The 15,056-nt window shown below is 31.0% G+C and overlaps 3 protein-coding genes across 10 annotated transcripts in view; 1 reads left to right on the top strand and 2 right to left on the bottom strand.

Annotated features, from left to right (window-relative positions):
- Positions 1 to 62: 62 nt before the first annotated feature.
- On the bottom strand, positions 63 to 1,822 carry LOC114945252 (NEDD8-conjugating enzyme UBE2F). 2 transcript variants are annotated; one of them, XM_029321375.2, is made up of 5 exons: positions 1,631 to 1,822; positions 1,153 to 1,296; positions 900 to 1,061; positions 657 to 818; positions 63 to 564 (listed from the first exon to the last, which is right to left on the bottom strand). In XM_029321375.2, exons 2-5 carry the CDS (start codon positions 1,252 to 1,254, stop codon positions 448 to 450), a joined length of 543 nt encoding a protein of 180 aa, XP_029177208.2. In that variant the 5' UTR covers positions 1,255 to 1,296; positions 1,631 to 1,822; the 3' UTR covers positions 63 to 447. The 2 variants fall into 2 exon arrangements, with proteins under 2 accessions (XP_029177208.2, XP_085338385.1); XM_085482259.1 differs by having other exon boundaries at positions 1,153 to 1,272.
- Positions 1,823 to 1,928: 106 nt separating this feature from the next.
- Psf3 (DNA replication complex GINS protein PSF3) lies at positions 1,929 to 5,784 on the top strand. The gene is made up of 4 exons (XM_029321374.2): positions 1,929 to 2,161; positions 2,461 to 2,605; positions 2,933 to 3,062; positions 3,145 to 5,784. Exons 1-4 carry the CDS (start codon positions 2,053 to 2,055, stop codon positions 3,370 to 3,372), a joined length of 612 nt encoding a protein of 203 aa, XP_029177207.1. The 5' UTR covers positions 1,929 to 2,052; the 3' UTR covers positions 3,373 to 5,784.
- The window catches only part of Hnf4 (Hepatocyte nuclear factor 4), a 37,186-nt gene continuing 25,164 nt past the window's right edge, over positions 3,035 to 15,056 (bottom strand). For 6 of the 7 annotated variants that reach the window (XM_085482258.1, XM_029321523.2, XM_029321519.2 and 3 more), the window contains 6 exons: positions 11,280 to 11,472; positions 11,068 to 11,162; positions 10,681 to 10,802; positions 9,681 to 9,957; positions 7,226 to 7,384; positions 3,035 to 6,728 (listed from right to left, as the gene is read on the bottom strand). In XM_085482258.1, the coding sequence (XP_085338384.1) occupies positions 6,259 to 6,728; positions 7,226 to 7,384; positions 9,681 to 9,957; positions 10,681 to 10,802; positions 11,068 to 11,162; positions 11,280 to 11,472 (1,316 nt within the window). In that variant the 3' untranslated portion in view covers positions 3,035 to 6,258. The remainder of the gene's footprint in view (positions 6,729 to 7,225; positions 7,385 to 9,680; positions 9,958 to 10,680; positions 10,803 to 11,067; positions 11,163 to 11,279; positions 11,473 to 15,056) is intronic. The other variant, XM_029321520.2, reaches the window with a different exon arrangement.

The raw sequence follows: 15,056 nt of genomic DNA, 5'->3' as shown, positions 1-15,056 counted from the left end.
TGAATATACATGTATGAACACTTTTTTTTTTACAAAGGACATAAACTACAACGCGATTTGAGTATTATTAAACACCCATTTTATTTACAGATGTCCTGATGAAACATTACATTATGTCTCATGGAGAGAAAGAATATTATTGTACATGTGATGCATTTTTAATCCTGTTTATACATTTACAATTTCTTCATATATATATAGAGAGATTATAATGTGTATATGAATATAATTCCACTCGATAACAACCCGAAAATTTAATTATATAAAATTGAAAATTATAGTAATCTCTTTCAGGCAAAAGAAGACTAGCAAAATATTAAATTGAATTAAATTATATCCATCTAAAGCAGATTTGAGCAAGTTTTTAACTCGTTTACTCAAAAAGGGCATCAAACCAATATGATAAATGTACATAATTAGTCTTGCTTTAAAACGTTACAATATAAATCATCTATTTGCATATTGCATTACATAATCTTTAACTTTACTTCGAAAGGATTCTTTGTCCTTAATAAATAAATCTGCTGCATCTCTGTTTAAAGGATCGTCAAAATTTAAGAGATCCTAAAAAAAAACGTAATTATAGAGAATATATGCAATGTAATCATGTTGACATTTACTGCATTGGATGCAGCAGAAAATACTTGTATACATACAGTGAAGAGAGAATTTATACCCCATACAACGTCTTTTAGTTTGCGAGTTGGTGCCCATCCTAATCCATCAATGCTACTCTGTCTTAAAATGGAAAGACATACATCACCATCCTCACTTATATTAGGATGCCATAATTTTGTTAAGCATTTCACTACTGGGGGCTGAAAGATATGCGGTTTAAGATACAAAAGTATTTATACTTAACATTGCCATGTCACATAAAATTGTAGACATAGAATTACCGCCATGTTATATTCCTCTGTTATATAAATTTGAAAATAAAAATGACCACCGACCCAGTATCCTTCATCTGGTATAATTAACAGTATAAATTCATGTAGACAATGTGGGTCTTTGAATGTGACTTGACAAGTTATTGGCAATGTCTGTTCCATCTCTTGCACCTAAGTGAAATAATCCATGTATAAATTGCAAACTTCAAAACTTGTGTAACAAATTAATATATAAAAAATATCAAATCTCATAGTAAATTACCTCTTTAATAAGTAATTTATCACGTATTGAAACTCGTCTATTGTTGTTCTTTGAATTTGTTATATCATTGTCCTTTTTTAGTTTTCCACGTAATGTAATCATATTAAGCCGCTCTAAAAACTTTCATTCACAGAAAAGCAAAGCCTTTCATATTATGTTTCTTAAATTTGTTCGTATGAATTAATACGCGTATAAGAGTATAAATACAATTTAATTTATATTAAGATAAATGCAGAATAAAATTTGTAAATTTATTGCATTCATATGAACAAGAAAATCACCGCCAATTTATAATAAAAAAAAAACGATGAAAATTGCAAATAATTTTTGATAAAACGTAAAATCTTGACCATCTTGACACATATCGTAATTAAATTAAAAAGCTATTATAGTATCAAAAAACGCAATTATTATCACTTGTAAAGAGAACTTATAGGTTAGAAAAATAGCGCATATAATATCTAATAATGCGATATACCTTTCGTTGCCGAATTTGAGGAGTTTCGTTTCTCTGTCCCCTAAAACTCGTCCGTTAAAGTGTCCGTAAAGGAGGCTTTCTCATTTCTAATTTTTTCAGATAATTAATTTGCACGCGCAAGTGTTAATCATTGACAAAATCACAAACGCTAACGTACAAACTCGAACCATCGATAAAGTGATACTAAAGATTGGTGTTCTTACGAAGATTTGTGTAGCTTGAAAAATTGACAGCGCTCTCTTGCTTGCGACAAATGTTGGAACTAGTCGATAAGTTAGATTAGAGGTGGCAATTCTGATTTTTGAATATCTTGTGTTGTGTCAGCACTGAAATACGTAGGAATGCAACAGGTGTAAAATACGGTTGTTTATTTAAAATTATCTCAACTTCGACGAAACTTCTAAACCTTTTTTTTTTTTTAAATGGCGACATTATCCCACAGTTATATGCCTGATTATTTTTCCTTGACAGATATTTTGTGTACTGAAGAACGAATATCGTGCAAAGTCGAGGTTACGTTACCTCGTTTGGGTAGGTTTTTATCTATTGTTATTGTTAAGATACAAAGAATAATTTATAAATCTTAATATAGAGTATTATTATAATAATGTAATAATAAAAAATTTTTTTAAATATATTTTTTAAAAGAAATAAATTTCTCTGTATTATATAGTTATTAATTAATCTTTTAAATTTATTTATACAAAGTTTGCCAAATAAGAATAGCAGCTTTATCTAATTCTTATTCGTTATATTATTCTTTATATTTTTTTTATTTACAAACTAAGAAATTTGTATATTATTATTATTATTTTTATTATGACTCTTAGGTTTCCTTGATCTGTCCTCTGAATCTGAGGATTTAAAAATTGGTACAAAGTTGGAGCTTCCACTGTGGCTGGCACAGCCGCTGAATATAGCAAGAGAATCAATAGTCAGTGTAGACATACCTAAAACATACAAGGAAGGCTACAGGTACATAGAAGTTTATAATTTATTAACTTGCATTACTTAAGATTTACTATTCTATGAAGTTTTATTAAGTTGAAATTCTCTCTTTGCCTATTCACATTTATGTGATTTGATCTTTCTGCTATTATGAAAAAAGCCTATTTTTAATCTTGGCAATAAACTATTAAAGGTGTTGAGAAATCAACATTAACAAATTCTTTTATCCACTTTTATTCAAATTAATTTAAATTACAATTTTCAATCATTTAAAAAGTATACATGTAGTAGAATTAGTTTCTAATAAGACTTTTACTTGAAGAAACTGTAATAACTGGTTTCTTTTATCTACAGGGAAATTCTATTAGCAGATGCTTGTACCGTTGTACTAAATAAATGGAATCCATATTATTATGAACTAGGAATGTACTTAAAAAAATTCAATAATCGTGATAGTGAAATGATAATTGACAGTTTATTACTGGTAAGTAATCTCATATTGACTTTAAATGAGATTAGTTAATTAATACATACATGATTACTCAATTATACGTTTTACTTTTTAGACCTTCAGATCACGATTTAGATTAGTTATGGACTGGGCGCAAAATCCTGTTTCCGACCCTACACTTAATAGTTTACTGCCAAGATTAGAGAGAGATTTATTTCTTGCAGGTAGGAAAGCCAAGTTACAATTAAATGATTATTTAAGGAAAGGTTCGAGTGTTATCGAAACTTCACAGAGTGCAGTAAATCTTAAGAAACGTAAACGAACAGATTATGAACTTAATTAAAATTATACAAAATTTGTAATAGAATAATATTAAAGTCTAATAATTACAATACTTGAGCAACGTAATGCAACATTTTATACAGATTATTGCACAATGTGAGAATGAGACATTTATATTTATATTATAATATTAAATAAAATTTATTATCTTATATGTGAAAACTACATATCCCTTTATATAAGAATATCTACATGAGTTCTATTTATTAAATAACAAATAATAAATTTTATTTACACATCTTGGAATCAGTCGACGTTCGAACTGTTAACAATGTATAAAAAAAATCGTGCAACAAAAGGTGGTAATATCTATTTCACAACCCACGACTAACAATTGTTAACTATATATCTTAGCAGATATATACAATAAAACACTAATATGTTACACTTCTCAAATGGAATATCATTTCATTGTTAATCATAATAATTGTTTCTTTTGTTGCACTATTATATATCTTATATCCTAAACGTTAATGTTACTTAAACTCTTTTTCGTACAAAAATAGAAAATATATTCGCCGGACTTATTACAGTAAAATCTACGACTTATATTATAATTATGTCTTTATATAGTACTATACATATTGTTGAAACTTTATATATAGAAATGTAATGTGTGAGACACAGAATATGTCATGAGGAATTATTCGAAATTTAATTATGCCAAATATGACATTTAATTATTGTCGTTGAGGAAAATTAAATCATAAAATTTAAAAAAATTTAAAAGCAAAAAATAACATTAAAGTCATAAATTGCAGTGTTTTGACAGTTTGTATATTACAGATTTAATTGTAGATTTTAAATTATCTGACCTGTATATGTTACATTTAAATTTTTTAAAATTAAGATTCAATATTTTATTAGAGATGTTGAATATTTTCAAAATGAAGAAAAATTGTTATTTTATGTCGTCATATTTGCGCAAAATTATAATAAAAATTAAAAATTATTTTCGATTACTATATGATTATAACACAAATCCGCATATGATCAATGAGTAACATAGAGTGGATTGGAAATCGCAATATAATCGAATTCCTTGCACAAAAATTAATGAAAAATGTTGAAATTTTTTTCTACGAAAAATTTATTTTCAAAAAATTAATTTTAAATACCCATGATAAATATAGAAGTGCAACATCTTTTTTTTAGTAAGATATAATTTAAAATAATTTAATTTGATAAAAAATTTATATAAAAATATCAAAACTATTCTTTTTAATTTCTTAAAATGTTTTATATGTCTATACTATTATATATTAGATTTTATTTTTATACAAGAAATTATTTCTATTTCGATGTGCGATTCTTCCGATCCTATTGTATATATTACATTAAATTGATTTTCATATTCATTTCTTATATCGTTAACATTACTGTTTTTACCTGATTACTATGTTATTGCTTTTTATCCGGCCATAATATATGTCTATGTAGACACTTTGCTAAAACCTAACACCACAATAAAGTGCACTAGCCATCTTGATCAGGCACAGCTGCTGTACCGGTTTACTGACAGTTCGACGTATGCACGTGCAAAACGGCTAATGCGCGGGCCCTTTCTTATATCACTATGCTGCTAACGATAAATTGCATTGCAATGGCGCATTTTTCATTTTGCAGGGAATTTACGCTAGATTATTACATTTAGCGTGCGTATCCCATCAGTTATTTTAGGAATATTTACATTAATGCTTATTATAACTTATAACATCGATACATCTATATTTGGAATGTTTTATATATATATATTATACGTTATTGCATCATGCTATTTACATTATTACATCACGAATTAGAATAACATTATTTCCATTCGCAAATTGAGCAGAACAGTACAACATTTCTCATAATATCGATGCAGATTATCTCTGCATATTCTTATTTAATTCGACATATTTGTAACCATATATTCCTGTAATAATATCGGATATAATTTTACTTCCTATTTCATATCAAATTAGAAACTAAAATTGATATTACTTGATTGAATTCGGATTCTGATATCGTAAGACACGTATAAAAAATCGATTTCTATGTATAATTCGTGACAATGAAAATGTGACATTCAATTATGGGTAAGGATTTTTTTGTAAACATTTTAACAAAAAAAAATTACATAATTTTATCGATTTTAAGTCTTATGTTTAATTTAATTATTGTCATAATTGCATGACTTATTATATTAGACACATATATGTTTTGTTTGCCTCGCTTTTTGATCCTGATTCATATTTTAAAAAACAGCACAAATACTGTCGCAACAGTAGTACTAATGGTGGCAAGATATGATCTTATCACATTTATATCGACGATCTCTTGGTCGGCGATCAATCGTTATTTGTACAGGGGCGAGATTTATTTCGAATCGCGACTATCGGTAAAAAATATATATCGGTAAACTGATCAATTTCCCATCAAAAAATATATACAACATGCTGCGTTGTCCATTTGTATAAACTCTGGACATTTAAGTGGTACGATGGTAAAATTTTTTCATCGAATACGGCAAATCCATACAGTATGCAACAAAGATGTCCTGCAACAGCATTAGTCTTTTTTTTTTGTTTTTTTTTTTACGTCAATGCAAAATCAATTAATTCGTCTCAATTGTTTAACAAATGACGTATGTATATTACTGTTTGATATCCCGTATTTGGTGAAAAATCCTGCTCCTGAAATTCGTTCACTTCGTGTATTGCAACATGTCGAATTCAAACTTTATTTTTCTCACACGTTGCAATATATCAAAATATTATTTTTTCCTTAATATCATCGATAATTCGATGCTATGGTAACGTAATGTATGCTAGAACTTGAGCAATTGTTTGAGCAGAACATCATTGGCTAGTCAGCAGCAGGTTCAGCTCTATGGCCAATCTAGTCAGAAACTTGTCTCGGGCTCGAGACTTGGTTCCTGTTTGAAGAACCTGAAATCCTGGTTCGGCGCCAAATCCCTCAGGATCATGACGGGCATTTGATCGGTTTGCGGACTGAGGTTGCCGGTATTGGCCGGCGTCAAGGGACTGGTAGGACTCTCGTTGCTACTCATGTAGCTGCCCGGAGCGGTATTCGAGATCGGTATGGACGTCATGGTGTCATTTACCTCCGATGTAGTGCCGAAGAATATTTCTTGAAGCAGATTGTCGATATGCGCCATCCCGAATAGCTTGACGAATTGTATCTGCTCGATCATCTGCCACGAGATAGACTGCAGAGCCGGTAACAGCAGCAGAATATCGCCAAAGTGTCCCGTGAGGTGACAGCGATAATCGCTGATATAATTCTCAAGTTTTATCTGGATGTTTTTGCGCAAGGTCCTGATCGAATCTGAATTGCTTAAACCTTTCGCGTCTGCAAAGAGAAAAAAATTCATAAACATGAATATATAACGACGAGATGAGATCTTCGTTCTCCGATTCCATAATAATCATTCGCGATGCAAATTGCGCTAATTGTTAATAAATTAATTGAACAAAGAGAGATATACAGTGCGACATTAATGAAATGGAATTATCACAAATCTTGACGCGAAACAGATACGAATTGGGACACGCAATTTTTAACGTCTTATCGCTGATACCTATAAATAACCGATGATTTACGTTGTTTATGAAAGCTTGGCGGACCCGCGAGGCGTGATTGCCTCAACGAGATAGAATTGATCGAGAAGGATTATTGCAAGCGAATCGCATTCGATCTATATTAACGGAATACATTTACGTCTATCGCATGCAATCCTTTTCTATTCTGTTGTATTCAGATATATAACTTCATATGCAAATTGCGATTTTATTAAATTGTTGCGCGCGGACGTAAGTCTTTCGGATTTTAAATGGAGATACACTTACTCGGATCAAAGAACACGATTGCTTTGAGACAAGCAAACTCTGTATCATCGATCTTAATCTTCTTCAACGGTTCCACCAGTTCATCCATCACTCTAACGCCAACCTTGCTGATATCTAAGTCCTGCTGATTGTTCCCTTCTGTGAATTGCAACGATATTACTGATAGACGGGGATTATACCATTCGTATTTTATCGTGAACGTAGAAACTGAGTCCGGTGAAAAACAAAAACATTTTGCAAATAACATCGGTATTCACTCACTTCTCTCCGGCATGCATTTTAGAATAGCACACAACATAAATTCCGGACTCAGTCAACTATCTACGCCCCAAAGACGTGCACACACATAAACGAAACGTCCAGTTATTAATTGTTTATTGCGATGCATTATTTATGAAATAAATATAATATTGCTGACACCGATTTGAATCCATCAATATTTTTCGTAGCAAAATATTACAAAAGTTTCTCGTAACTGAACGAGTCGTCTTGTCGTGTGATCTTCAAATCCTTCCATTAAGAGTAAAGTTAATCACAAAAAGATAATATTCTGCCGTAAAATGTTCTACATAATAAAATATGATTAACTTAGTGACAAGATGGGTGACACAACAAAGCGTTTTTTTAAATTATTTGTCATATATTCATATTAGTATAATACAATTTGCTGACGCTTTCTTCATAACAATAATGTAGTAGTAAATTAAAAAAATAAGAAAAATATTACAATTAGAGATCACCTATCTTGTCGTAGTTATCCAATTTACCGAAAATTATATTAATACACATCACATATACACACACTTGTTAATTAAAAATTGACAAGTAAACATGTATTTGCATCGAGAGAAAAAGAAAGAAAGAAGGAGAGAGAGAGAGAGAGAGAGAGAAAGAGGGAAAGAGATGCAAGTACTCGAATAAAATTAATTATAAAGAAACATAATTCTTGAATTTGCATTCTTGATAAATAAAAATAAATTTTCGTAAAATGATTAGTAAGAACTAAATATTCGATTTCATAAAAATAAAATTTGCATGAGTTATATAAAAGCATATATAAATATCAATCATAATATATCTAAATATCAATTATAATATATAATTCAGATATTAAATATAAATTATTATAATGTGCAGAAAGGACGTTTTTTCTAAAGAAGGGAAATAAAAAAAAGAATTCCAAAATCCACATGCAAGAAATTCTCACCAGGTAAATCCGATATGTGAGGAAAGACCTACGTATTTGTGTTGATAAAATATTATATAAAATCGTTTTGTGACACGCGCGTATCTTACATATACATATATAGTGAGAAAAAAATATTCATCAACGAAAACAATCCATGGTTCTCGAGCAAATAATTTTTGTATGTTCAAAAAATTTTTCTTTTAATACTCATTGACTAAGATAAAACACGGTTACGATTTTTACGAAATTACAACGAAACGCGATAACGAGATATAGAGGAAGCGTCCAGTAAGCAGCTATTTAGCGACGAATGAGTGCGGTATCCGCACATGTGGACGACGAAATTACGTAAGCAAAAAGGTGAAGGCCGTCGTCGAATCGGCTATTTAGAGGCTCTCTTTCACGTATACATACGCTCGAATCTCGAAAAAAAATGGTGACAGGCCGCAAAAGACATCGCTTCAATATCGACGGGTTTTGTCAACGTGAGACAGTCGAGATATCTTGGTTTGTTCGATAAGACGCCACTTGTGCTGATATCCGTGCTCTATGGAATGTTCCACATATTTTAAACGCAATTTATACTTGGAAATATTGGCTCTTTACAGATTAGGATTTGTATTCTCAAGAAAAAAATGTGATTCGTTCATGAGTTGTTATCTCCCAGGCGATTCTCTCTTCGTGAATATCTCGTACTTTTAATTTTATTATTGTTATTATATTATTATTTTATTATTATTCTTTTATTATATATTTTTACATACCGCATACATAAATAGCATTTAACGTTACGCGTCTTTGAACCGCAATGAGATGAGACTTTTGCGCAACGTGCGCGAGAAGAAAACTGGTCAGGGTTTACCTAACATTCACCTCGCATATACTCGTCCAAAAAGGAGATCCCAGTCTCAGAGAACTTTCAAGCGTAATCCACAAACGTTCCCACACAATGAGATCTAATGTCGTTATTTAGTAAAGCCGAAACGCACAACACAGATAAGTGTTATGAATAAGAATGATCGGAGCAAGTCGGAGCCAAACACAGAGTTATGAATCATCATGATAAGCATAGCCTTCTATACAATATAAATCTCGAAAAGGCAGACGACAGACGTCCGAAGGTGCTGAAAGACATCTCGTTAATTAACGTTCATATTTGTTCAGAGTTCTGTGTTTAACAGCGGCTTGCTTCGTTCGAGAAAAGGGAAAAGAAAAAATCAAGAAGCTACATCGTGCAACCGCGATAAATCCACCGATTTTACATACCAGGATAGTTTCTCATGATGATGCAATCGTTGCCAAGCAATAGCACGTCCGTTAATTTATGTATCTGGCTGCGTCTCGCCACCCCTAACAGCAGATGCTCGCCTGCATGGGCTCTCAACAACGCGACTTTGTCGTCCAGCGGAAGCGTCTCAAATTCCTTGATGCATTTGGCCCACTCGATCAGGATCAGCAATTGCTCCTTCATACTGTCGCACACGTCGTTTAAGCCAGCTATCCGCTTCGTGCTAGGATCGACGTCTTCTTTCGGATTACCCAGCTGTTAATCATACGTCATCGTGACATTGCGATTGTTAAAGAAAATCAAATATACATACATCGAAGAGCTAATACGCAGAAATATTATATATTAAGATAGAGAAATTTTGATATTATTACCTTGCAATAATTTTTCAATAAATATATAGATAAAGAGGAAATACAAAGTATTGCATTATTGTGTGATGTAAAATATTCGCAGCATAAATATTCAAAGAAATCTCTGAAGTAAATATAAAGGAGATTAACGCCGGTGTAATGATCAGTGCATAGAAAATAGAGCTCGGAATACTGATTCCTTTTTTTATGAATACATAACGAGTTTAAATAGCTAACCTTGGATTATAGCGCAATATAAAAAGACTAATCTGAAGACAAGAATTTAAATTACGCGTTAATTCTCCCACGAATGTCTAGCATTAAGTTGCAAAATATGTATAATTAATGTGACGTAAGATCGCTTTACAAGTGCTGTATGAAACATAACATATAAGTGATTTGACCATTATCGAATTTAAGGAGAGAATTCGCAAGGGCTCCCTTCTGGCTGATGATAGTACGGAATTACTAATCTCTCAGGTATATCGAGGGAAACAAAAGGCCGCGATAATTAAATCGGCGATCATGTCGGTGCGATAACACACCAGGTTCTCAACATGCGCATTAACAAGAAGCGGATTGCAATTATAAATATTCAATTCGGCCGAGGTTAAGCCTCACTGACCTCAAGCATTCCAATATGCCTCGCAGCCATCAGTAAATCTTCCATCGACGGGCCGCTGTTTTCCGTCTGATTCTCGTTGCTCGGTGGTCGATTGTTTATGCGGTCTCTCTCATTTTGTACGGCTGCGACAATTAATATGGTTAAATTAATATCGACATATAATTCTACGCATATTTTCAAATCTATAAATGAAGACAAACAGACGTAGAAACGGACATCGCAAAACAAAAACTTCAAAGTAAAAAGAAAAGAAAGAAAAAATAACATCAATTTGATATGTTAAATATATTTCATTATTTTTCAATTGGACTTGAAATAAGACTATTTTTTCAGGCACATCTATCCTATGTAAAACACGTGCGTGAGATAGACGAAACGGAAACTCACCCTCCTTCTTCATACCGGCTCTAAAGCATTTGCGCAATCGACAGTATCTACACTGGTTTCGTTTGTCCTTGTCGATCTGACATTTTCTCATAAGCCTGTAAGATACACAATTAGGAAAAAAAAACAGTTTAATTTTTTTTCAAGAGCCGGTTTTGTGGTAAGATTCTCCGGTGCAAAAGAAAGAAAAAAAATCGAGGGGATGACAAGTGTACCTGCACGTGTACTGATGATTCTTTCTGACGGATCGGCGAAAGAAGCCCTTGCAACCGTCGCAAGAAGCGGCGCCGTAGTGCTTTCCGGTCGCGCGATCGCCGCATATGGCACACGCAGCGTTTCCGACCGGAACCGGAGGTAGATTCAGAACGGGGCCGCCGACCGCCCCCGCGCCCATTCCCAAATCCGCATCTGCAACAAAAGAAAAATTGAATGTCCCTTTTTATACAGATTCTCTCCTTTCCGATCAGTCGCCGAGCGATCGCTTCTTCGTCGCTTCCTGTACCGAAAATACGCGGATGCCAGAACCCAGACAAGAAAATATCCCGATACATCCTCTAATCACACTTCCTCTCGCGATACGCTGTACGAAGCACTGACTAAAAAATAAAAAGAGAGAAAAGAAAGCTAAAGAACATAAATTAAATCGCGGCGAATTACATATCGTTAGATTATCGATTTATGTTTCCCGACGATAATATTATGCCACATCTGACGAGTAGTCGCGAATGATTCTCGATTTTAATAACATGGATATCGGCATCGATACTGGGTCAGTAGGGGTTAAGTATGCAAATCTTCGTAGACCTTGAGAAATTGCATTTAACGATAACATAATGTGAGCGATAAACTGCATTGCGACGTTCGACTAATTTCGAAACTAGAAGATTTACTCGCATAGTCGTTATATTTGTGATTTTATATGTTAGCGGGAATTTACGAAATCAAATTTTTATTTGCCTGTGTTTAATTTGCACAATATCTCACGCTCCAGCTGTAAAAAAATTATCTAATCATAGGATATTAAGTTCTGAATTTTGTTATTGTGTCTGGAATATTCGTGAAAGTAAAATATATAAATATGTTTAAAAAATACTTATATTCATGTAGCATTGTAAATAATTCTAATGCATATATTTTCTTGTTATAAAAAAATGAAAAATAATATCATATTACAAGTTTGATTAGAACACTTATTGCATCGCTATAATAAAATATTAAAAATCAACAAAAGTTGAAATCATATATAAGCGGAAAAAAATATTTTCATATAAAATCATTTTTGTAGTTTTATTCTTGTTAATTCGTTACATGTGAAATATTATTTTAAACTTTAGTGATATTAGATTTTTTTAAAATTTATATACGATAAATATAATTTATCTTCTGAATTTTTTCTTATTATATTATATAAAAATAAGATATATGTATATTTTATCTTTAAAATGATTTTTTCATAATACAGAGATATATAAGTTAATACAATTATTTTTACAAAAAATTGTTCTTAAATTAAAGTCAGAGCAATATATGACTCAAGAATTTTAATGATGGAAAAGTTTTTAATCAAGCTTATATCATGGAATTAACTTTTTGTTAGAAAGAATGTCAAATCGATTAAGCAAAATATTAGTGTAATTGAAACCAATTTAAAATTTTAAAAATTTTGAAATAATCGTTGCCATATACTACTGTCACATTTCGTGCAAACATCTTAATTATTAATTCACCGCGTGGATGTTTTAATTCTTACTTTTAATCAACTCTCGTGCGTGCCTTCACGTAAAACCGGCTCGTAGTAGAACTAGATGCATGTGTCGCACGAAAGTCGTAGATTCGAGTCCTTGGAATAATTTATAATATATAGTATATTATATATATATATATATATATATATATATATATATAGTATATAGAATTAATTGATACGTGATATCGTTTTGCTTCATCTTTTTCTCCAACTGCGCGAAATCATACAGTCACTTCCCTTTTCTTAATTTTTTAAATTGCAATGTATGCAAGCCGCAATGTATGATAGTGAAAAATATTTACATTGATAAATTGGCCGAGAAAAAAAATTCCCAACGTATAAAATTCACCGGATAAAAAAGACAAATGCCTTTCCGTCTTTCGATAACTCCTAATCCGACATGACTTATAAATGTAAATAGGTGTTGAAATGTTGAAAAAAATAATAAAAAAATTTAATTGTTCCTCGTAAAAAAAATTGTCGAGCATGCCAAGGTTATGTAAAATGAATCCCAAATTTCCGCGCGTTCAATCTTTTAGTTATTTTTTTAAATATATATTTGCGTATATGAAAATTATATATGCTAATGAGAATATATCTCGAGATTTTAAATATATGTCATGTCAAACATTATGCTATGGTTAATATCAATAATGTTAAATAAAAAATAATTGTATTATGCATATTTTATTTCGTTTAGAATTTTGGAACATTTATAAGAAGTCGTTTATTGCACGTGGTGTTTAAAACGCGACAGCAAGGAAATTCCCGATCTTATCGAATATGATCTAATCTTGAAAGACATAAAAAAACAACAAAAAATTATAGATAAGGTTTATATCAATTTTTGCTCTCGTAAAAAATATGTCTCCGATCGTATAAAAAACGAACTATATTCTTATTAAGGAAAAGCTTAGATTGCCTAAAAAAATTTTGCAGAAACAGAACATCGCAGCACTATGCAAGAAAATGACACAGCAATCTTTAAATAGCGCAAAAGTGGCACACATTATTTTGAGATTAGATTATAAAAGCATATTTTATGTGAGCATAGATTAACGAAATATTAGCCCGACGACAAAATTAGAGATATGGTAATACGAGTAAGTGTATCAGTGAACAAAATTCTATATTCAAATTGTAAGATCCTATATAAAGCTCAACACATTTTAATAATTATCTCATACATAAAAATACATAAATACTAACGTCTTGCAATATGTATGTATATGTGTGTATACTAGCACGCATGTGTATTATTAAATTCGCATTTGTGTTTTAATTTTATTTTTAATTTATATATTTACTAAAATTGATTACTTTATATAGAAAATGAAAACTTTGAACTTATTTATTCCTATAAAAAATATATATGTAATATTTTTCTGTTATTTAAATCTTCAATTTTTCAAGTTATTATCGCGGAGCAAAACAAATTTTCATCATTTATGATTTATGATCTTTGATCACATAGAAAACACAGTAGTGCTTTCGAAATCTTATGCAACGATTTATTTGTTGGTTTGTCAAGTGCATTTATACGTAAAGGAAAATACAGTTGCATTGTTGCATGCACATATACATGTTAGAAACAATTTATTTCACGGCTTAATGATGATTATTATGTGTAAAAAAACACACAGGAAAAGTGCTAAACATGTACATATGTATATTATATATTATATTACATAGCTTGCTTCATGAATGATTTTTTGCTTTACTTTATAATATCGAGTCATCTCTATCGTTTTTTATCATTCGAAGAAGCCTTAATCATCTAACTACGTTTTTTAATATTAAAAATCATTTTCATTCTTTTATTATCATATTATTCTCGTCATTGAAAAGCAACCGGAAAGATGATAGGATATTATTTGAAAAAAAAAAATGAATTCGCTGCTTGAGCAAACGATTCTAAAGCAAAGTATATATAAAACGAGATAATTAATAATGTGATACGTCACGTTTTTATTCGAATAATCAACACATGGTTACATATATTCAATTTTTTCCGAACATGACTTGCATTCATGTTAAATATTCAGGTATTATAATTCTTTTTTTTAATATATTAAGTTGATGCTCGATGTAAATCTTCATTTTCAAGCCAGATAAGACAGCTAAATTTTAATGCTTCCGATTTATACTATTAAACAATAATTCTTTTGCTTCTGCTTTAAATATAATTATCCATATTAGATTCCGTATTTTAAATAATTCAAAAAAGACGGACTTTTTATTCAGT

This window comes from Nylanderia fulva, unplaced genomic scaffold (genome assembly GCF_048542155.1).
Source record: "Nylanderia fulva isolate GAGA-0341 unplaced genomic scaffold, ASM4854215v1 Scaffold2, whole genome shotgun sequence".
Classification (NCBI taxonomy): domain Eukaryota; kingdom Metazoa; phylum Arthropoda; class Insecta; order Hymenoptera; family Formicidae; genus Nylanderia; species Nylanderia fulva.
The sequence above is the reverse complement of the archived record's forward strand: the minus strand, read 5'-3'. Positions and strand labels throughout refer to the sequence as shown.

Excerpts from the sequence above, each read along its gene's own strand:
- LOC114945252 (XM_029321375.2), bottom strand. The coding sequence starts at position 1,254 with ATGATTACATTACGTGGAAAACTAAAAAAGGACAATGATATAACAAAT. Across the intron at positions 1,062-1,152 it reads ATAAATTACTTATTAAAGAG|GTGCAAGAGATGGAACAGAC; the intron begins GTAATTTACTAT and ends TATTTCACTTAG. Across the intron at positions 565-656 it reads GTATAAATTCTCTCTTCACT|GATCTCTTAAATTTTGACGA; the intron begins GTATGTATACAA and ends GTTTTTTTTTAG.
- Psf3 (XM_029321374.2), top strand. The coding sequence starts at position 2,053 with ATGGCGACATTATCCCACAGTTATATGCCTGATTATTTTTCCTTGACA. Across the intron at positions 2,162-2,460 it reads GGTTACGTTACCTCGTTTGG|GTTTCCTTGATCTGTCCTCT; the intron begins GTAGGTTTTTAT and ends TATGACTCTTAG. Across the intron at positions 2,606-2,932 it reads ACATACAAGGAAGGCTACAG|GGAAATTCTATTAGCAGATG; the intron begins GTACATAGAAGT and ends TTTTATCTACAG.